The sequence below is a fragment of the Artemia sp. Qi Xiang Cuo genome, chromosome 14, assembly GCF_049724085.1.
Source record: "Artemia sp. Qi Xiang Cuo chromosome 14, ASM4972408v1, whole genome shotgun sequence".
Classification (NCBI taxonomy): Eukaryota; Metazoa; Arthropoda; class Branchiopoda; order Anostraca; family Artemiidae; genus Artemia; species Artemia sp. Qi Xiang Cuo.
The window spans coordinates 68,887,485-68,910,459 of NC_142807.1; the positions used below are offsets into that span (position 1 = coordinate 68,887,485).

Below are 22,975 nucleotides of genomic sequence, written 5' to 3' on the forward strand. Positions count from 1 at the left end.
TTGGTTTCGGCAAAAGCTCCTGAAGATGCCTAGGTTCTGTTTGGCAAAATCAGCGTATTTAGATTCCCTACAAGAAAACAAGAATAGTTTTTGGTCAGTTGCAATAAGGAGAATACTAGTTGATTGTGGTCTGAGCTATGGAACTACAATGCAGGTGCAGACATGGATGATGGGCCTGATAGAAGGAAGAGTGAAGGAAAGAATACGGAACCAGGAGCTTCAAATATGACACGAGCAGATGAAAAAGACTGTCACGGAACGATATACAAGGGTAAAAAAGGCGCGGGGGAAGATATTTATTTTAAGGCAGGAGTCTGGGGGAGGAGGGTTGTTCGCTAAAGGTGGGAGCAGAAGTGTCACGACCTAAAGAAAGAAGCATATGGGTCAGGTTGGGAAGAAAACAGGTCCTTACTTTTGCTCAATGTGTCGAGATATTGGGTAAAAATCTTTTGGATTTGCAAGAGAACTTTGGATAATGTTTTATTGATAAGAATAACTGAATAGGAATAATGAGAAAAAATTAATTTGGAGTAAATTCATAAGCTGGAGAAATTCCTGCAATTAGGGCTAAGCTTAAGAGGTCCTTTCTTGTAGGTTTTTGACGCATTTTATTTACATATTTATGTTTTATGTCTGTTTTGTTTGTTCTGTAATGCTCCACGTTGGCTTTTGTAAATTACTATTATTATTATTATTATTATAATAATAATAACAAAAATAATAATAATAATAATTATTATTATCATTATTATCATTACTATTGTTATTGTTATTATGTCATTTTTCTATCATCAAACAGTTCGTGGTAACGAACTGTAAGTAAGGAGCGACCCGGCTCAATGGTAACCGAAACTCTAGAAAACGGTATTTTGATACAAATAGATACATCAAAAGAATTAGATTTTAATGCTGATTTCAAATAAATAAGTTTTATTAAGTTTAATTGTACCCATCAAAAGTTAGGGCGCCTGAGAATATTTGGCTGATTTTTGAGAAAAGGAGGAAAGACCCCCTAAATGTTATAGAACCTTAATGAAAATCACACCATCATATTCTGCTTATCAGAGAACCCGACTGTAGAGGTTTCAAGCTCCCAGCTACAAAAATGTGGAATTTTGCATTTTTTGCCAGAAGAAAGATCACGGATGCGTGTTTATTTTTTTTTTTATTTGTTTTTTTTTTTCCCAGGGGTTATTGCATCGACCCAGTTGTCCTATAATATCGTGGGAGGGCTCATTGGAATGAAAATTAAAAGTACTAGTGCCCTTTTTAAGTGACCAAAAAAAATGGAGGGCAACTAGGCCCCCTCCCACGCTCTTTTTTTCCCAAAGTCACCTGATCGAAATTTTGAGATAGCCATTTGGTTCAGCATGTTAGAAAACATTATAAGTATAACTTTTAAAATGACGTAATCCCCCAAAAGTCTCAGGGGGAGGACTGAAATTTATTAACATTACATACTGTTAACATGTCGGATAGTTGATGTGGAAGCATACAGACGTTTTCAGGGGAGATTTTTCCTGGTAGTGGGGGGGGGGGTGGTTCGGGCGTTATAGGGTAGGAACTTGCCCTGCAGGAAGGGGGTCGGGGGGAAGGGACAGTGATATGAAGGGGACACCGGACTTCCCAGCATTATTTAAAGCACTATAAGAAATTTAATATAAAAAAAACAACTATTTCAACTGCAATAGCAGCAGCACCGAAACTTCAAACGAACAGAAAATATTACATATATGAGTGGGTTCACCCTGTAGTCAATGCCTCGCTCTTTAAGCCAAAGATTGTTTAGTACTTTCATAAGAGCTATTTATTCTAATTAACGACCTTTGTGATTAAGCGGTCATTTTTAAATAACTGGAACAAAATTCGAACTTTTGCTTAAAGAGAAAGGTATTGACTAGGGGCCGAACCCCCTAATAAACAAATTAAAAATATATGAATATAGAAGTTCGCTAAGTAAGTTAATTCGTAAGTTACGTATATTTATTACTAATAAAAACGTTCGTAAATAAAATTAAACAAGTTTCGAGAAGGCCCTTTAACTAAATAGAAGTACATTAATATGAAAATTTTGTTTTAATTATTCCTGTACGGTGAGCCAAGATCAAAACCTGCATTTATTCAAAAAAGTTCAAAAATTAAATAAAAAAAACAAGTTTTTTTAACTGAAAGTAAGGAGCAACAATAAAACTTAAAACGAACAGAAATTATTCCGTATATGAAAGGGGCTGTCCCCTCCTCAACGCCTCGCTCTTTACGCTAAAGTTTGACTCTGTCTCACAACTTTATTTTTTAAAACAATAAAAAACTTTATCGTAAAGAGCGAGGCGTTGAGGAGGGGACAGTCCCTTTCATATACGGAATAATTTCTGTTCGTTTTAAGTTTTATTGTCGCTCCTTACTTTCAGTTTAAAAAACTTGTTTTTTTTATTTAATCTTACAAGGAACAACAAGGATGTTCCACTAGGAACTCGGCTTATGTAACATGCGCAATATGTAGGCTTGTATGCTTATCTGTGCAAGTTCTCATGCTCAATTAGTTTTCAGTTGTGCATACAAATCTTTTTTGCCCCTCGAGGTACAGAAAATAGTTTTACGGGAAGGAAGGGGGCGAGGGAATGTTTTTGGAATGTTTTTGGAAAATTAAATATTTTGGTGAATATTCAAACAGCACTTAAGATTAAATTTGGTGAAACATTCAAATAGAATTACAAGATCTTATAAAAGATTCAAAATGATTGACCCCTGGTAAAAGCCTTTTATTGTCTGTTAGTTTCAAGACGGTAAAAAAATAGAGGAAAATTTATTTTCCTTATTCTGTTAAACTATTTCAATAATTATCTGAAGTCATAAAAAAGCTAATGATTGTGTATGGGATTTGAAGCAGGTTACTTTCTTCATTGAAACTTAGCGTTCATATTTTATTACTGAATAGCAACAAATTTAGTACAATTCGGTATTAAATTTGTACAAAAAAGTGCCAAAAAATGCTTAGACAAATGTCTTTAGTTTTCTGTTATTCAGTGATCACCAGACCGCTCAAACATACCTTTCAAGATAAATAATGGTATTTGAAAAAAAGGCATGAAACTTTTTAATCAATATTTGACAAATTTGATGATTTTTGTTCAATTTTTTTTAAAATTTATTCTTCTCCATTCTATGGTAATTTTATTTTAATGGGCCATAAACAAATTAATTAATACATTTTCTTAGTTATATGTTATTGACCAGATAATAAGATATATAAGTCAAAAATTTGTCAAATCGCTTAAACCTACTTTCAGGATGCTGAATGGTTTTAAAAAATTTATGTTTATTTAAATTGCTTATTTATTATTAATATTCAAATCATCACCGATTCAGGTTCAAGTTTAATTTTTTTTCTAATTTAGTTTTAATTACATTTTACAATCATTTTCCTCTGAATACCATATGAACAAATTAGTCAATGAATCCCTTTATTTATGTATTATTGATCCAAATCATAAGCTTTAGAAATCAAAAATTTGTCAGATCGCTTAAACGTACTTTCAGGATACGGAATGGTGCAACCCGTTGGGCACGTCGATTTCTACCCAAACAGTGGGCGACAACAACCAGGATGCAGCCTGGTAGATATACCATTGACATTAATTGAGGAGGGGCTCTATGATGCTGGTAGAGACTTTGTTGCGTGCAACCATGATAGGTCAATTGAGTTCTTCAACAATAGCATACTCACAGGCTGCTCATTTGTTGGCTATGAATGTCCTGACTACGATAGCTACTTGAAGGTAATTTTAGTTAAGCCATATTTTCATTTGCCATTTTATGGTGAAGTTTTGAAAATAATGGTATATTGAATTACTAACGAATGCTTGCTTAAGTGGGGTAAGACCAAGGACCTATGTAGAAACACCTTGATTATCTACCCCACGCTGCGGGTATTTAGTAAACTTTACCTAAAAAGGGCTAAGGGAGACATAGATTTACTTGTTACTGCCAAAGAGAATGGGTGACATATAAGAGCTACAACTTAAGTGATTTTAGAGTGGAGGGCAGGAGTTACAAACTGCTAAAACCACTAACAGTGCTGTGTTTGGCGACTTCACAAAAAAATTCCAAATTCCAAAGAAAATTGGATAGTTGACATAGTTCAATATGCAACACATTATGATTAAATCTATTACTGCTAACAACTCACTGTAGCACTAAGTCGCTTTAGGCCAACAAAGCTAGGCTCGCTCCTCCTCCGTCCCAATATATTCAAAGCCCCCCTCTTTACATCCTACTTCCTTATTCCCTTTTCCATTAGTCTTTTCCCTTAAATCTATCCCGTTTTCCTTAAATCTTTCCTTACGATATCCTCCCACCCCATTCAGGGACGCCCTGCTGATTGTTTGACCCTGTACGGTTGGCCGACAAGGACACTCTTTGGCGGAATATCATCCTCTATCGGCAGAACGTGTCCTAACCATCTCCTACTTTCTCTCATTATAGTCCTACAAAGCGGGATTGAACCAAATTTATCGTACAGCTTACTGTTTGAGATACGGTCAGTCAGTCAGATACCCAAAACTATCAATAGGCAATTTCTCTAGAAAACACCTAGCAAATCCCTTTCTATTTTTTGGAGCACCCACGCTTCAGAATTATACTTAATTAACGTCATCAGTTTAGCTTCCAATATTATAACATTGGCTTGCAGAGTTATATTCCTATTCCTCCAAACTTTTTTTCAACTTTGAAAAAACACCCTCTGCCTTGGCTACCCTACTTTTAACATCTTCACTGTACCCACCATCTTTACTAATAGTACTACCTATGTAAGTGAAGCTGTAAAGCTGATCAATCTTATCGTTACCCAACATCACCTCTTCATCATCACTTATTCCTAGTCTTAGCGATTTAGACTCCTTGACATTAATTTTCAAACTTTTTATTGTACTCTGAACTCACAAAACCTCTAAAAGTTCATTCATTTCGCTAACACTTTCATCTAGGGTATTTAAATCATCAGCATCATCTAATTTCAGGAGTTTTATTCCCCATTTGATTCCGTATTCTCCCATTGCCTTTGCAGTGCTTATTAAGAAAAAGTCCACCAAAATGATCCATATAAATGGTGATGGAACGAATCCTGCTTAACTCTTGGTTTAATTTGAAAACAGCTACTAAACTCACTTCATACCTTAACCGCCGCAATGTTATTCTTGTACATAGCACTAATCCCTTTAATGTATTTATCTGCTGCACCATAGAAGGATAGGAACTTTGCTAAAGCTCTTCTATGAACTGAAACAAACGGTTACTCATAATCTGTAAAATTGAAGACTAAAGGCGTTAGATGGCTTAGGCACTTTTCAATTATTAATCTAAGAAGAAAATTTGGTAGGCAAATCCTCTATTCTTCCTAAAAACCACACTGTTCTTATCTTGAAATTTGTCTACCGCATCTCTAAGTTTAAAAAATATCGTCATACTAAGTAATTTGATTCCTACGAAAACCAGTCTAATGCCTCTGTAATTTCCACACTTACTCTTGTTACCTTTTAATGGGGGGGGGGGGGGGGGAGGGGGTAATTAAAGTTTTCATAAAATCGCTAGATACTTCTCCTGTCACAAAAATCATTTTCACAATCTTCATTAACTTATATCTAACCTCACAACCACCATATTTAAAAAACTCATTTAACACACTATCATCACCTGGGGCATTATTATTTTTTAATCCTTTTAGTACACTCGCTAATTCTTCTTCACAAAATAAGTTTTGCTTTGAATTCATAGCGTCACAAGCTTTTTTATTCTTTTATATATCTTTTCTTGTAACTATCCCGGTTTGGCACATTCTCAAAATGTTCTGCCCACTTTTCTTTAACTCTTTCCTTGTCACTAATTGTGGCCCCGTTCCTAGCTTTAACTGGGACAAGTCCATATTGACTAAACTCACAATTTATCAACATGCCAGTACAATATTTCACTATTATATCGCCTGGCTGCATCTTCCAGATCTTCGCGATTTTATTCATGGCCTCCACTTAACACCTCCTTAATTCAAATTTTAGTGCTTTCTCCGCTTTCTTTACTCTCCTCCTATTTTTATATGATATTTCACTCAAATAATTCTTGTACAGGCACCTACTCCTCTCTATTAAATATAAAGTATTTTCACTAATATTCTTAGCTGCGTTTGTAACTTTCTTCCCTAATGCTCAATCAGTGACTAAAAAGCTAAAATTATTCCATCCTTATTCTACGTTGTCAAATTTTAAGTTCTCAAGTCTAGCAATCAACTGTTCCTGGAAAGTTTTTATCAAATTCTTATCTTGGAGTCTACCAACGTCACAATTTCCTAGAAGATAGTTAACCTTCCCAAATTTCAGCTTTAAATTAACCCTAGACGCTACTATTTGGTAAGGAACGGACACCCAAACCATCTTACAACATTGGAAGAGCTCTAACCTTATATACCCCGCCTGTCATCGTCAGGGCATTGATCAGGGTGATCGTTAACGAGAAAAGCTTCCACACAGCAATACCTAAATGCACTTTCACTTTGGGCCCACAAGTGGAAACTTGAATTTAATATCCAAATATGTAAGACAGTGCATTTCGGGAGAAACAAGGCAGTGCCATTTGATTAGAGGGGTTTGCTACAGACGATTAATCACTTCTTCTTCAGTTGATAAAGACTTGGAAATTATTATTAACGAGAAACTGAAATCCCAAAATCATGAAGAAACAGCAGCTGCTAAGGCATTCCGGATCCATCGCATAACGTATAGTAAGAAGCAGATATAAAGTTATTCTCAGGCTGTACAAGGGTCTCGTGTGACCATTACTTTAATTTGGGATCTGTGTTGCCACACCCTCGAACAAGGTCGATCATCAGAAAATAGTGACATGCGACAAAATTTGTTGACGGATGCAAGAATCTGAACTACCCATCTCGATTGAATGAGCTAGAGCTCCCATCACCCGTGTACATACACCGGAATGCCATTTCTTCCTGTCAAAAGCCCTTTCGACTTGATGAATCCTTTATGACAAGAGAATATAGTAAGAAGTTATCCCTAAAGAGAGCTTTAATCATAGCCTGCAACCAATAGTTCTCCAATGGAGCGGTAGTCCAATGGAACAATCTTACTGAAACATCTATCACCGCCCTCTCTGTTGATACATTTAAGATTGCCGTCGACAAAAGTTGGTCCACAAACCATGGAACATGGAATGGGACACCATTGAGTCATTGGCTTCCCGTCATCATTGGCCAGCAACTCTACATGATTATCTCTTATTTTGCTGGACATTGAAATTTTGTTTTCAAGAGTTATTTTAAGCCAAGTCACCTATTCGGCTGCTGAGGTGATTTTTCAGCCCTTTCATTGAAGAAAATGATCTCTCAGCGCATGCTGTAAAATTAGGAATGAAACAGAAAATGCGGAGTAGCAAATGGACGTTAGGAAATATACCTCATTCACATTCAGCCAAACTCAACATTACAGTCTACTGTTCAAGCTCAGCCTTTACAGCGAGCTCCAAGCTTGGAGCCACTGTTAAAGCTACAGCGGGCTCCAAGATCCGAAGTATATAACTTGATCAGTACGTTAACATCGTCTATAGGATCTTTTACGACAAAAGATGGGAGGACTTTGTTCAAACCTTTTATAATAGCTTTTTGCTTTGTGAATCAAGAATTAGAAAATGCTGAGAAAATGAAAAAAAGTGGTGAGATTAAAGAGGGCAGAGTGGCCCAGAGGCTGCCCTGCATGCGTATCTGACTTGAACCGCTGATTTCGACCACTGAAAGCTTAGTTTCTGGCATCCTTATTAAAAAAAGTAGAAAACTAGATAATTGATACAGTTAGTCTGCAATATTGTAGAGTTAAGTTATTGTAGGGATAACTAAGAAACACATTTTTTTTTGTTAAAAGCCCTTTTTCATCAAAATCCAATCTGCAAAACGTATGTGTAGGTTATCTTGTAAAAATTTTGTGGTTAGGTAAGCTAGTGTATTTTAGGCTTTTATGTCTACTGATGACAGGATTATTATTTTTTTCACTTTTTTCCTACATTTTAAAGTACATAAAATGACAAATATGCTGGAGTTTAGGGTAGTGTAAACAAGAAAGATTCAGAATCACCACACAAAACTGAAAGCAGGAGTTTTCAAACCTGAAGGATTGCGATGATAGAACGAACTACATAAAAATCAGAAATATTGAAACCAAAATATTAGAAGTCATTATCCATTCTTTCTGGTCTGTTTGTTTTAGCCTGTAAGCTTGATTGGAATTGTGCACAATAAATAATTTTTTGACAACCCTGTCTTTATATTTATAATTAAAATGGAACAAAATATAATATAAGGTAAAAGTTTTAATAAAAAAAGATGGCACCGATGGATTGCCTGATGAGAAGCACACATGCGCTAAAAATATTCAATATATCTTGGTTTTGAATTCTTGAATCCTTATCAACGAGAAAAGATAAAAAAACGAAACAAGAAATTAGGCTAAAGATTTAGTAATTACTAGAAAATCGCACAAAAAATCAGAAAAAACACAAAAACTATAAAAGACGTAAAAAAAAAAAAATCACATCTGACGAACTACAGTAAGTTGTTGTTTTTAAACAATTTCGAGATGAATGATAGGGGGATTTAGCACAAAAAAAGTTTATTCGGATGAGAGTTTCTTTCATTTTTTCTTTCTTGTGCAATGTTGGTGTTCTTTTTGTTCGTCTTTTTATATTGCGTGTGTTATTTGTAGAATTTAGACTTTTTTTCCTTTTCTTTATAAAATACTTATTTTACGACAAGGCCGTATCCAGAGGATGGGGGGGGGGGTAGGGGGTTCGAACCCCTAAAATGTATGAAAACGGATGAACGGATGAAATTTCATCTAACCCCTAAAACATAACAAAAACGATGCGTTTTTTAAGTGTTCTTTTGTACCTCCCCCCCCCAAAAAAAAAAAAAATCCTGGATATGTTGTTGTCTTGAGATACTTATCTATAAATTTAAGCTGTTTAAAAAATGTTAAATAGCGCATAAACAATACTAATTTATCAAAAATTGATATGTTTTTGCAGGGACTTTGCTCATCGTGTGGACCAGATGACTTAAATTGTGCCAAGTTAGGCATGGATGCTGTGAACTATCCAATCAAAGATAGGAAAAATGTTCAGTTTTACTTTACCACTGACAGAGATAAGCCATTTTGCAGTAAGTATCTTAAATAAATAGTACAATAGCACAAAAAGAGGTGGTGACTTATCCTCTAATTATTGCTGTCAACCTCTGCAAATGTGTATTTGAGAAGTGGTCCCTGTACAGACGGTTTAAAGTAACTAATTATGTTGTGTACAGTTAAAATAGGATTGGTGATGAAAGGGCCACCGCAGAGTAATATGGCCACAGACAGGTAAATAAATAGCTGCTTACTGATTCCAAAATTATTGATAATCGTAGAATTTTGTCTTTATTTAGAGACATATTGTTATTTTATGGGGCTAAACGGCAGAAATTCCATTCTTTGGTTTTCGTTAATCTCTTTTGATGAATCAAATGTCTCTATAGTTTATAAGTTTGGTTCGGATGGTCCCTCTTTTTATATTCAGCAATCACTTATTCAATGCAACCACCCAGGGTAAAAACAAATAAAAGAATCAAAAATATTTCAATTATTTGAAAAACACAAGAGCATCATATTTTAGAAGTTAAGGGTATGAAATTTTCACTCTAAGGTTCTCTAATATGTTGAATTTGATGGTGTAATTTTTATCTGATCACCTTTGGGGATCCTTGCCTAATTTTTATGAAATCGTACAAACATTGAATGCTAATAACTTTGAATTGGCAAGTTTAAGTACTTTTCATGTTTGAGATCAGTATAAAAAGCTCGTTTTTTATACTTACATGCTATAATTAAAACTATGTTGATGAGAAAGTCGATTTCTACATTGATTATCATGAATTGTTTGATTATTAATAGATCAGCCCTGTTTTCGTAGCATTCTTTTTTAGACAGTCTTTTAGTATTAATTAAATAAAAAAAACAACAATATTTTCAACTGAAAGTAAGGAGCAACATTAAAACAAACAGATTTCTACGAACAGAATTCTACGATTTGCCCCATCGTCAATACCTCACTTTTGACGCTAAAGTTCGAGGTATTGACTGGGGGGCAAACCCCCTCATATACGTAATAATTTCTATTCGTTTTAAGTTTTAATAATGCTCCTTACTTTCAGTTGAATTTTTTTTTTTAATTTATGATTGTTTTTAAATAATGCTGGGAAATCCAGCACCCCCTTCATGAAAAATTCCTCCATGGAAAGATCCTCCCACGCAACGCCATTCCCCCGACTCTCCTACCCCACCAGAAAAATCCCCCCTGAAAACGTATGTATACTTCCCAATAACCAATACTATTTGTAAACAAGGGCAAATTTCATAGCTTGCAGCCTTTCCCCTGGGGACTGTGGGGGATTAAGTCATCCTCAAAGACTTAGTTATTAGATTTTTCGACTATGCCGAACAAAATGGCTATTTCAAAATTTTGATCGGGGGACTTTGGGAAAAAACTGAGCGTGGGAGGGGGCCTAGTTGCACTCCTATTTTTTTGGTCACTTAGAAAGGGCACTGAAACTTTTAATTTCCGTTCGAATGAGCCCTCTCGCGATATCCTAGTACCACTGGGTCGATACGGTCACCCCTGGAACAAAAACAACAAATAAACACGTATCCTAATCTTTCTTCTGGCAAAAAATACAATGTCTAAATTTTTGGACATAAGAGCTCGAAACCTATAAAGTAGGGTTCTCTGATACGCTGAATCTGATAATGCGATTTACATTAAGATTCTATGACTTTTAGGGGGTGTTTTCCTCTTTTTTCAAAAATAAATCAAACTTTATCAGGCTCGTAACTTTCGATAGGTAAAATTAAATTTGATGAAATTTAAATTTGATGAATACATATTTGAAATCAGCATGAAAATCTGATTCTTTTGATGTATCTGTTGGTATCAAAATTCCGATTTTTGGAGTTCCAGTTACTATTGAGCCAGGTCGCACCTTACTTACAGTTTGTTACCACGAACTGTTTGATAGGTTGGAAATGGCTATTGAATCAGAAGGTGAGAAATGAATATTCTTTTCCTAACATCAAATAACAAACAAACACATTTATGTTTTTCAAACGAAAGTAAAGAGCGACAATAAAACTTAAAACGAACTGGAATTATTTCGTATATGAGGGGGCTGTCCCTCTTCAACCCTTTGCTGCTTATACAAAGTTTCATTGTGATTTTAAAATGCTTCTCATTCTCATTGAGCTATCATTCTTTAAAAAATTGGATAAAAAGTCTAACTTTAGCACAAAGAGCGAGGGACTGAGGAAGAGGAAGCCCCCCTCATACACACAAAAATTTCTGTTTATTTAACGTCGATTTTTGCTTTCATTTGGAAAAAAACTTGTTTTTTATTTAATTTCTCTTCGTTTTAATAGCATACCCAGGATGGCACTAAATACAGGAAGGGCTACCCCTAAAACCTGTTCAAACCAACTTCTTAATCGAGATTTAATTTTTGCACAGCAATATTTTGCAAAGAAAGAGCTGGTTAGGGGTATTTGCTTTTTGGAATAAAATATAATCAATAAAATATAATCATCCAAAGCAAATATCACCTCTGCAACATGAGAGAAGATTGTGCCCATGAGAGAAGTCCCCTCATACTTTACGCTTCATTATTTATTCATTTACATCTATATATATATATATATATATATATATATATATATATATATATATATATATATATATATATATATATATATATATATATATATATATATATATATATATATATATATATATATATATATATATATATATATACACACACACATATATATATATATATATATATATATATATATATATATATATATATATATATATATATATATATATATATATATATATATATATATATATATATATATATATATATATATATATATATATATATATATATATGTATATAAATTATTTCTTTAACCGAGCATCAACTCTTTATGAATTTTTTTTTTTTTTTTATCAAAAATGGCTCCTATTTTTTTTTTGGAAAATTTGTGGCCTAAAAAACAAACTAGGTAGGTCACGAGCTTGAGAAAATTCGATAAGAGCCTTAATTTTGGAAAGAAATTTATGAGTATATGTCCTATTTATGAGCAAATATCACGAGTTGAAATGCGTCACTTTTGACTCAGGAGTGGTTGGTACTGCTTTATTTACTGCTTGTACTTTGATCTTTAAATTTGGCATCACCTTCTCTTTTGTCATTATGAAATACATATTATCAAACCTTTATTTTTATAAAACAAAGCTATGGTAAGCATTGATGACCTCATCAATATCAAAATTCCCTACCCAATCATCATCGCTATAATTTTCAAATGCGATGTTTCTTTCTTCTTCATTTTGGATTTTCAATACTTTCGACACTTTTTCATTACCTTTTACTTTAGCAGCACTGATTGGTTATTACGTTTGATTGTTCAGGGGGTTGGGCAAAAAGGTCTTGTTCCATTTATAGCAATTTATAACAATTGAACATTTTGACTTTCTAGGTCTTCCTCAAGGCATATTTTCTTATAGTTATAAAACTGCTTATTCCAAAATTTAAAAAATCCATTTTTTTCCAAAATTAAGGTACTTGACGATTTTTCTCAAACTCGTGACCTATCTAGATCGTTTATTCAGGTCAGAACATCCCAGGATGCCAATTCCCTCCCCCCCCCCAAAAAAAAAAATATGGAACCGTTTTCGTGAAAAAATAAATAAATACACAGTTATTCTTCATTTAAAAAGAACGAATAAGATATACTCTCTTTAAATGAGCAACAATTGTTTATTTATTAATATATTTATATATTTCTTAAAAACTGCTCCATATTTGTTTTTGGATAATTGGAAAAAAAATTCATAAGAGTGATCTAATTTAAACATTTTTTTTTATTCCTATATTCACGGCCCCAGGTACTTAAGAGTATAAAATATGCCGCTTTTCAATACCTCGTTTTAAAACCACTAGGTTTTAAAAGTCAGCTTAAACTTCTTTTGAAGGAGTCAACAGAGGGATTTGCAGGAATAACATCACCAGGAAGATCGTTTCAGATAGAAGTGCAACGCCGGATAAAGCTCTTCCTCAAGTGCTCGGTTCTTGACGTGTCCTCCTTTAGATAATTGAACCGAGCTGTGTGCGTTTGAATCTGCATTGTCGGTTGGACAAAAGCGGAAATATTGTGAGAGAGCTCGTTTTAGGGAGGCGAATTCATGTACTTGTAGTAAACAGCCATCGAAGCTACATCAAACCTTTCATTTAGAGCAAAGTATAAACACGCACTGAACAAGTACTGACAAAACCTATCCTCTCCACACAAAAAAAGTGACCCTTTGTCCGCGTCTCCGGAGACGATTCCATACCTATGCGAACCTGGCGAGTAAATCACAAATTCCGTAGGTGATTATACTTGTTCCGTAAAAGCTGTATTAAATTTAATTTATTGGCTCGGAGCGATTAAGTAGTACAACATTTACCCTCTAGAGGTGCTGAGGTACGTGGGGTCACTTTTGGAGAGTTTTGTCAGTACTTGTTCAGTATGTTTTTATAATTTGATTTAGAGACTGGATCAAGTCACGTTTAGAGGCGCAGCCCACCCTGTTTGACCTACTCTGGATCTTCTGAAGGGGTGCTAACAATATTTTCTGGGGCACCAGCATTTAGCGCGCATCCATATTCAGCTTTGGGTCTGATACAGGACTTGTAAAAGGTGATAATCGGATAGGATGGAAGAAGGTTTTTGCACCGAAGAGTAACTCCAAACTTTCTTGTACAGGACTTTCTCACCAAATCAAGGTGTTTATTCCAAAATAGATCATAGGAGAAATAAATCCCCAGTAGATGAAGCTCGTCAATTCTCTTTATAGGTTCATTTTTAAAATGAAACTGCGGTATTCACGTGGCACCTTTGATCGGGTATTGGGAAGCTCCTTTATTCTCGATGCATAAAGTTGATCATCCATGTACAAGGTCTTATCCAGGGTGGGGGGGGGTTGGGTAGGGTGTTTAACCCCCCCCCCCCTCGAAATGTTTGTCTGACTCGTAAAAAAGCAACAAAAATGGACATAAACAAAGTTTGTATGCGTATTTTGAGTTTTTGTGTAACACCCCCCCCATTTTTTTTAAGTAAAACCCCCTCATAAAAAAATCCTGGATACAGCCCTGTCCATGTATCAGACCATTTTTTGATTTTATGAAGATCCATCTGAAGGGGAAAAGGAAGCTTGTGTTGGGTGTTCATGTTTTGGGATGGCTGAGTGTGTTGTGGTATCATTGGTAGAGTGATGCAGAGGGCTTGTAAGGTTGTCTCCTATGTCTTTTGTGTCGATAAGAAAGAGTGTAGATCTCAAGACAATGCCGTGCAGAACCCCTGCTTTCACTTTAATATTCATGGGAAATAAACCAGTCGAGGACAAACCGCAGTGAACAATCTGAAAGTTAATATCGGATGACAATAGCCAACTTTCGTACCCCTTTACCAGAAGTTCGATCCAATCTTGGTGTCTGGGCCGCTAGGCAGTCTAATGCTGAGCGTTTCCTCCGGAATTCATATTGGCGATCGTTTAAAAGGTCATTTGATTCCAGGAACTTTTGAAATGTTTTATTGGGAACACTCTCATAGACTTTGCCAACACAGGAGAGGAGGCTAATAGGCCTATAGGAGCCCAAGCTCGTTGGATCGCCATCTGGCCTTAGGGAAGGTATAACATGGGCGGATTTCCATGTTTGTGAGAAGGTTCCGGAGCGAAAGCATATCCGAAAAAGCAATGACATGGTTCAGCTAGTTCGGTGCTGCAGGAATTGAGGGAAACATTTGGTATGTTGTCAAGATTTGTGGCTTTGGTCACATAAAGATACCACAAAATGGGAAGGATATAAGGAGCAGAAAAATTCAAACAGTCCAGGACAGTACAGGTTAAGTCCGAGAAATTTGGCAATTCTTTACCATCTTCTACCAGATTCCAGAATTTGGCAAGAGCCTTAGCAAAAGCTTCAGGCTTTTCCTGTTGATCTTTTACCTCAGTCCCGTTAATCTGCAAAGAAGGAATTGAAACGCTCTTGGATGACGGTAAAGCCTCCTTGACAATTCTCCACCAACTTCTTGCTGATGTATGCTGAACCTTTGCGACAAATTGTTCCTTATACTGAATCTGGGACTGCCGAATCGCATGAAATGCATTCTTTCGCCTGTTGATGAATGCAATCCTGTCCTCTTCGCTCTGTGAAAGTAACCATCACTTGTGTGCCTTTTGCTTTTCTCGGATTGCCTTCTTACACTGGGTGTTGAATAAATGCTTGTCCTTACTGGATATCTGGTTCTGCTTTTATGGGATATGTTTTTCAACAGAGTCAATTATGGCCTGCTGGTATTTCTCTGCAGCTCTCTCTGGGTCTTTAAGGAGAAAGGCTCTCCACTGCTGAGAACAAAGAGGCTTCTCAAACCGTCCCTATCACCTCCTTTATATAACCAGATTGTCCACTCATGCTTTACTGGAGGCGGAATACGAAGGTTTCCACGTGCAATCACGGCAACGTAGTCACTTGTGAAAGCATGAGTGTCTACCATTAAAGGAGTCAGGGTGATCTGTAAGGAGGAGGTCAAGACGAGATGATCCGTTTCGGCCGTGATATGTTTCAAAATCAAGAAGTTGGGCCAGTCCGTATGAGAAAGATAGATAATAGAAGTCTGACCCCTCCTTGTCAGTATTATTGCTGCGAATACACACGCTATGATAGATGTTGAAGCATCCATTGAGGATAACGGCAGATTTATCGTAATTGCCCCGAATATATTCGAGGGAGGCTTCAAGGTAGCTGGTAATCTGGTAGGTTAAAGGGTTATACACGGTGCCAAGAATCACAGTCTTATTTGGGAGGGTTAACCTAAACCACAGAGCTTCTTCGCCTGCTGAATCTGGTATATTTAAGAATTTATATGGTATATGGATCTGTGGGTAAACAGCAGCACCTCCTCCTCCGTATTTATTGGCCTCACTACGTTCACGATCTTGCCCAAGGAGCGTGTATCCCATTATGGCAACCTCACTGCTCTGTGTTTCCATTTTGAGATTGGTCTAAGTGATGCACATGATAGAGGATTGACCAAGTTCACTAAATAGAGGAACTGGTCAAACTTAGATTACGTACATTCCAGTGTGTCACCGTAAACATGTCCATTTGGATGGCTGGTGGAGGTACTAAAGGTCGTCTACAATTGTCCGAGGCTTCTTATTGCTGTCAGTCATAACCAGGTAAAAGAAGCTTTGCCGGTCAGTTAGCATGACAAGACCTATGCATACATTGCCATCTATTATTAGACAGGGAATAGTGCCAGAAAACACCTCATTACCGCACCTTCAACATGGAGGTGGTACCCAATAGTGTATTAGGATTCAGCACAACTGCCTCCCGACAATGGAATATTTTTGAGCACATTTCAAGAGCATAAATTACATTATAGCCGCCCCATGAGTGGTCTCATAATGGTCCACCTCATGGGGACTCCTAGTGGGTGCTGTGATAATGGTTCAGAGTAGGCACTCAGTAGACTGAGCACCTACTGAGATGTATTCTCTGTGGGGGCCTCCCCCAGGCCACTCAATGAGTCCTGACGTGGCAGATATGGGAAAGTCCCCAAAATATTGGGGATCCCTTCGAATAACTAATAGAAAGCCTGGATCAAGGGGGGGGGCAAGTTCCTGGGGGTCGTTAAATATAACTTGGTACCCTAGCTGCGCGGCTGAAACACAGTTAAGGAAGAAACAGGGCTCCTTCAGTAATTATGTGGAGGGCCCACCGGTGTTTGGATATGTCTTGACATAATCAAATCCTAGTCCCAGCTATGGGTTAACTAGTCAGCTAGCAGGAAGCTGAGAGGGCGAGTCCTCCCAGGTTGGAGGAAACGGCCAGCTGCAAGGGACATAGAGGAGTGGCTTACCGCTGTCCTTAAAAAGCCATGAAACCGTCTTCGTGGAAAATATGATGAATCAGCTAAATAAAGAGAGAAAAAATCGTGATACCGCGTCTGGGGCAACCAAAGTAAGTCAAAATGAAGTAGCAAATTATATTGTTACCGCGTACAGGGAAGCCTTCGATCTGACGATTTCGGAAGAAGATGCGCCGTTTCGGCAATTTCTGACAACACCCATAGAGGATGAAGATGCTGCAGGAGAGAAAAACCCTATCCTAACTCAAAAGACCCCATTTTAAATAATGGCCAAAGAACTTGAAAGATACAATTGGGACCTCATAGGGTTCTTTGGAAAAACCTAGGGAATGAGAACAAATGGTCAAAGAACTTGAAAGTTACAGTTGGGACCTCATAGGGCTCTCAGAAACCCACCTACGTGGCTCAAGGGAACAGTTATGTCTTGGTATCACACTATCGTACTATGGTAGATGCGATGGAAGACACCGATAGGGTGTTGGGTTTCTTTTGACACATAAAGCCAAATCAGCACTCATAGCAAATCAGTCTCAGAGGGTCTCATGATGATTCGGCTACAAGCGAAAGTAAAAAACATTTCTGTCATCCAAGTGAACGCCCCAGACTCCTCAAAACGAGATGAAGAAGTTGAGGTTTTTTTTATCAACAACTTCAGGCTCTAGCTGACGAAATCCTGAAGGAAAGACCTTCTAATACTGATGGATGACTTTAATGCTATTGTTAGGAGAACAACGCAGTTAGACCATGATGTCTTAGGCAGATTTGGGCTCGGAAAATGGAACCCACGAGCAGTGGCATAATTTTGTCAAAATCCTGGGGGGGGGGGCAAAGTTAGGGCCAATTTTCCCAAATCAAGTGAAAACTAAAAAATAAGCCATTTGGTACCATAAAGGCACAATAAAAGCACTATAAAGGTACTTTATAGTACTTTTATTTATAGAACTTGGCCGAGCCAAGGTCTGGGAAGGGCATTTGCCCGCCTGCCCCATAGCAAATTACGTCCCTGCACGCGAGGTGAGTGACTACTTGAGTTCTGCAAGGATAATAAACTCTTTTTTACGAACTCGAGGTTCAGACATAGAAACAGAAGGAAAGCGTCTCAGATATCCCCTGACTGTGAAAGCAGCAAATGTGATCGATTATATCCTAATCTTGAAATATTGGAAATCATCGGTAACAAATACCGTATCCCTGCCTGGAGGTGACTTTGACTCAGGTCATGTCCTGGTAATGAGCACACTAACCAAACTCCGACTCAAGACTCTTTCTGCAAAGAAAAAGAAGACCCAAGGTTCAGAATTGAAAAACTTAAAGAATCACCCGCACGCGTAGCTCTCATACAGGCACTTGAGGAAAGTATTTGTCCCGAACTTGAGTCAACCCCCTCCACAGTAATTTCTGACGCCTTGGGTAAGTTAGTCGAGAAGGTGGACACCGCACTTCTGGAGTCAGCTGAGGAGATTCTTAGTCATAAATCTAAAACTGACAAACTGTCAATCACAAATGAAATCCTTGAACTCTATTAGTAAAAACGGCAGGTCTTCAATAAGCAAGACCGCAAAAGTAAGGACATGTACAAAAGGACTCAACGAACAGTCCAAAACAAAAAAGGTACGAGCAGCCCTGAGAAAGTACGAGTCTTGCGAAAATGATTTTAAATCAGAAAATAGTCACAGAGTATACGAAACAGTCAAGGAACTTCAGAAAAACATATAAAACATAATAATAACTTCAAACACTTTTGAAAATAACACTACGATAGGAAACCCTCCCTATGTCTCATCCCCACACTCACAAAATGTCCCAAGTTTCTAATATTCATTTTGCAACTACTTCCCCTTGTACCACTATTGTACCTAAGGAACCACTGGTATTTTGGACAATGATGGTAGGCCACTTGGCGGTATTGTAGCCATCAACGAAAGATAGAAAAACCACTTTGAAGAAGAATCGAATCTGGTCAAGAATAACAAAACCCTAGGCCCTGACGGTATAACCTGCCGATCTACTTAAAGTTGGTTCTGCAATGCTAGAGAACATACTTCATAACGTAGTATTGCTGTTTGGACAACAGGTCATTTTCCAAAAGCATGGGCAAAACCTGCAATCGTACCGCTCCATAAGAAAGGTCCAAAAAACAAATGCGAAAATTATCAATCTATTAGACACACCAGCAACCCAGCTAAAATTCTAACAAGGATTCTCCTATTCGAATCAGAGCCATTACAGACCACATCATCAGTGATTATCAGGCTAATTCTTGCCCTAGACCATGGATACCATGGATGAGATTTTTGTAATGAAACAATTTGGGGAAAAATATCCTCAGTTCGATAAAAAAAAATCCTTCAACTACTTGTCGATTTCAAGCAGGTCTTTGATCTTGCATGGCGAAATAGGCTATAACACATTCAGGCGCAATATGGTTTGTCTGAAAACTTTACCAACATTATCCAAATTTGTACGGTAACTACCGCAAATGCGTTCAGACCCCGGGAAGCCAGAAAGAAGAGTTTGAAATGAATTCGGGTGTGCTTCAGGGCTGCACACTTCTCTCCTCAACTATACGAACTGTTCTTGCGCGCTATCCTATCCCTAATAGAAAATAAATTTGGCCTGAACATTGGCACAGTCTTCATAGACACCCTAGCTTATGCTGACGGACTCGATGTACTTGCTGAGACTGTACCTAGATTACAGTGTGAAGCTTCTGAACTAAAATCCATAGCAAATAGTTTCGGCATCACCATTAATCAGAAAAAGACAAAAGTCATGCGTACAATGAGAGACTCCGACCCGTCTCCTGTTCATGACATAGTAAGTGGTGAAGTAGGTGAATGAGTCACTCATTCCGTATACCTAAGGAGTCTAATAAAATCGGACAATAATTACAGTGACGACATAAACAGAATACTTGCATTAGGAAGTGCAAGCTTCAAGAGGCTGCTGCCCCTCTTCAAGAATAAACATCTATCATCGCCTGCGAGACGTGGACTCGGAAACTGAAGGAGTAACGGTTTAGTCGGTATAACGGCTTAACAGAGTCTCTAACCAAGAAATTCGGCAACAGCTGAAGCGAAAAACAACAGTACTCCAGAGAATGTGCCTACAACAGCTTAGATATCTAGGCCATGTCCATCCGATGGAGAATTTTCGATTGCAAAAAGTTATTTTTGAAGGTAGAGCACACGGCAGTCACCGCCCCAGCAGACCAAGGAAGAGATGGCGAGACAACTTCGGAAACGACCTCCTGCAACTTTTAAATCAAGCAGATGACTGAATATCCTACAGAGAAATGGCCCGTCAACGTGTAAAGAAGATAACCCTAACGTAACCCACGAGACTGTTCGGGACATGAATAAAGTAAGCAAGTGGTCTTATTGTTTTTAGTATCTGTGGCGCAGGCAAAATTACAAAAGATGGCAAAGTGTTTTTCTGAGAAGTACATTTAAATAAGGAACGCGTTAGTTTAGCATTTGTAAAGGATAGCTGAGGAGGAGAAATTGAGTTCACGACAGAATTTCTTAATTCAACTGAAAAAAGTCGGAAAATATGATTTTTTTACTTTTTTCTAAACTATAGTAAATTATAGTACTATAGATAAAATTTTATTTCAACATACGAAGCTAAGAGAGGGAAGGGAATATTACCAGAAAAATAAAACCAAAAAGGGTGAGAAAAAATAGATTTTGCCAGCAACTAGCAAAAACATGAAAACAAAAAAACTGCATATATTTTAAAAAGGATCTCCACCAAGGTGTCTTCAGGGCTAAACAAAAAAGAGAAAAGAAAAAAAAAAACAACAAAAAATCTAACCTTTTGGAGTTTACTGCAGAAGATACGAACAGACACTGAATGGAAGACCAAGCCGAAACCAATGAAAGACAATATTTACCAAAGAGGTTGAGCAAAAATTTTTTGCCTCGCGATACTTTTTGCTTGTCTATAAATCCTGTTTTCATTAGGTATGCGAATAGGTTCTCTTAAATTTGACTTAGTGCAAACATCAATTGAGTCTTTTAGTTTTAAATTGTTATAAATTAGGCTTCATGAAATGTCTCCGGTGTCTCTATTTATAGCCACATTTCTGTTAATATATTTTTTTTTATCTCAATTACCTCTTTAAAAGTTTGCGGTAGGCCATTTACAGTAGATATTAAGGTTGCCTACTCAAAAAGAACAAAAATGTGTAGGATTTTCGAAAATATGCTGGGCCAGGGTGGAATCAAAGTTGTCATTTTTATTTTTCAATCTCAGTTGTTATCACCAAGTTGTTGATGGGTCCTACCAATGTAAAATTTCCCACATGAACACGGGACTCTGTAGACACCACTACTGATTACATGGTCAGTTTTATCTTTTCCCGAGTTGAAAAAATGTTCACCTTTTTGTTCACTTTTGAAAGAAACAGTGAGATTGTGTTTATTTAAAATTTTCCAAGTTTATCACTAAGTTTTGAAATGTATGGTAGAGTGGGGAAAGTTTTTTCTCAATTGCCGGAACAACTGAATCAAGGGGGACGGGCTCCCTATTTTCTTGTTTTATCTTTTTTAATAGTCTATCTATGATATTATCAATTAGGTTTATTTGGTAGCCATTGCAGAAAAGAATATCTTTGATATAATTTAATTCAGAATTTGCGTAATTAAGTGAACAAATTTTTAAAACTCTGTCAACTAAAGAGATTATTACCCCTCTTTTAACAGAAGGAGGGTGATTTGACGAGAGGTGCAGATACCAATCATTATGGGTCGGCTTCCTTTAAATAGAAAATTTAAGGCTAGGAGTATTTTTTTATAGTCAAAACATCCAAGAAAGGCAGCTTTCCTGAATCTTCTAGTTCCATTGTGAACTGGAGATTCGAATCAATAGAGTTTAAATGTACCGAAAAATCCCCAAGAGAGTCCTGTCCATGTTCCCAAAAAGAAAGGAAATCATCAACGAAACGAAACCAGAGAGGGTGTCTTAAGTGGAAACTATTCAAAGCGGATTGTTGTTTGAAATCCATGTAAAAATTTGTCAAATAAGAAGATAAAACAGTGCCCATGAATAGGCCCTTGATTTGTAGGAAAAATTTGTCTCGGAACTCAAAATACAAAGAAAACGTGTTGCAAAGACGAACAAGCGTCATAATTGTGTCAATATCCTAAGTTTTGTAATCCGACCAAGCAGAATTTTCCTCCAATTTATTTTAACCAGTCTAATTAGTAAATATACCAGAAAAAAGAGGATAAATTGTTTGCGGCCTTCTTAGACTTAAAAAGGGCTTTCGATATTTTAAATAGGGAAATTCTTATGCATTGTTTGATTAATTTAGGATTACCGCGTCAGTTTGTGTGAATTTTATTACAAATGTATTTGACAGTAAAGTTTGTTGTGTGGGTTGGTAAGGAGAAATCGAGGGATATATTTAGCAGGTTAGGGGGAAAACAAGGTTGTACTTTGTCACTGAAGTTATTTTCGTTGTATATTAATGACATCGAAAGCTATTTAAGGAAAAGGAAAGTAAGTATTTGAAAAATATGTCTGCACTTTTGCACGCCGATGATATAGCTTTATTGGCAAATAGTAGAGAGAATATGCAGCATGCATTAGAGAGTGTAGAAAAATATTTTAAGGAAAAGAGATTGGTTTTAAATCTAGAGAAGTCAGCAGTTTTGCAAGGGGAGCAAAGACATCTGAAGAAAATTTTAGTTACGGGAGGGGAGTTATAAAAGTAGTGAAATAGTATGGTTACCAGTAGAGAAGAAGGTACCATTTCTACAAGGCCCCCGTACCAAACAGGTTTTTCTGATAGATATTCTATTCTACTGGTCATTACACTCTTTGCCAAGAGATTTACGCAATTAATTAAACCTGTATTATAAAACCAGCGCGTCTTGTTTCGAGTTTTAACGGACACGTTTTTGAAA

The 22,975-nt window shown here is 36.8% G+C and overlaps 1 protein-coding gene across 1 annotated transcript in view; it reads left to right on the forward strand.

Moving 5' to 3' along the window:
* Positions 1 to 22,975, forward strand: part of LOC148944796 (pancreatic lipase-related protein 2-like) — a 147,053-nt gene that overhangs the window by 65,911 nt on the left and 58,167 nt on the right. The window contains exons 7-8 of the mRNA XM_089100809.1: positions 3,538 to 3,776; positions 9,079 to 9,211. Coding sequence (XP_088956935.1) covers positions 3,538 to 3,776; positions 9,079 to 9,211 — 372 coding nt within the window. The remainder of the gene's footprint in view (positions 1 to 3,537; positions 3,777 to 9,078; positions 9,212 to 22,975) is intronic.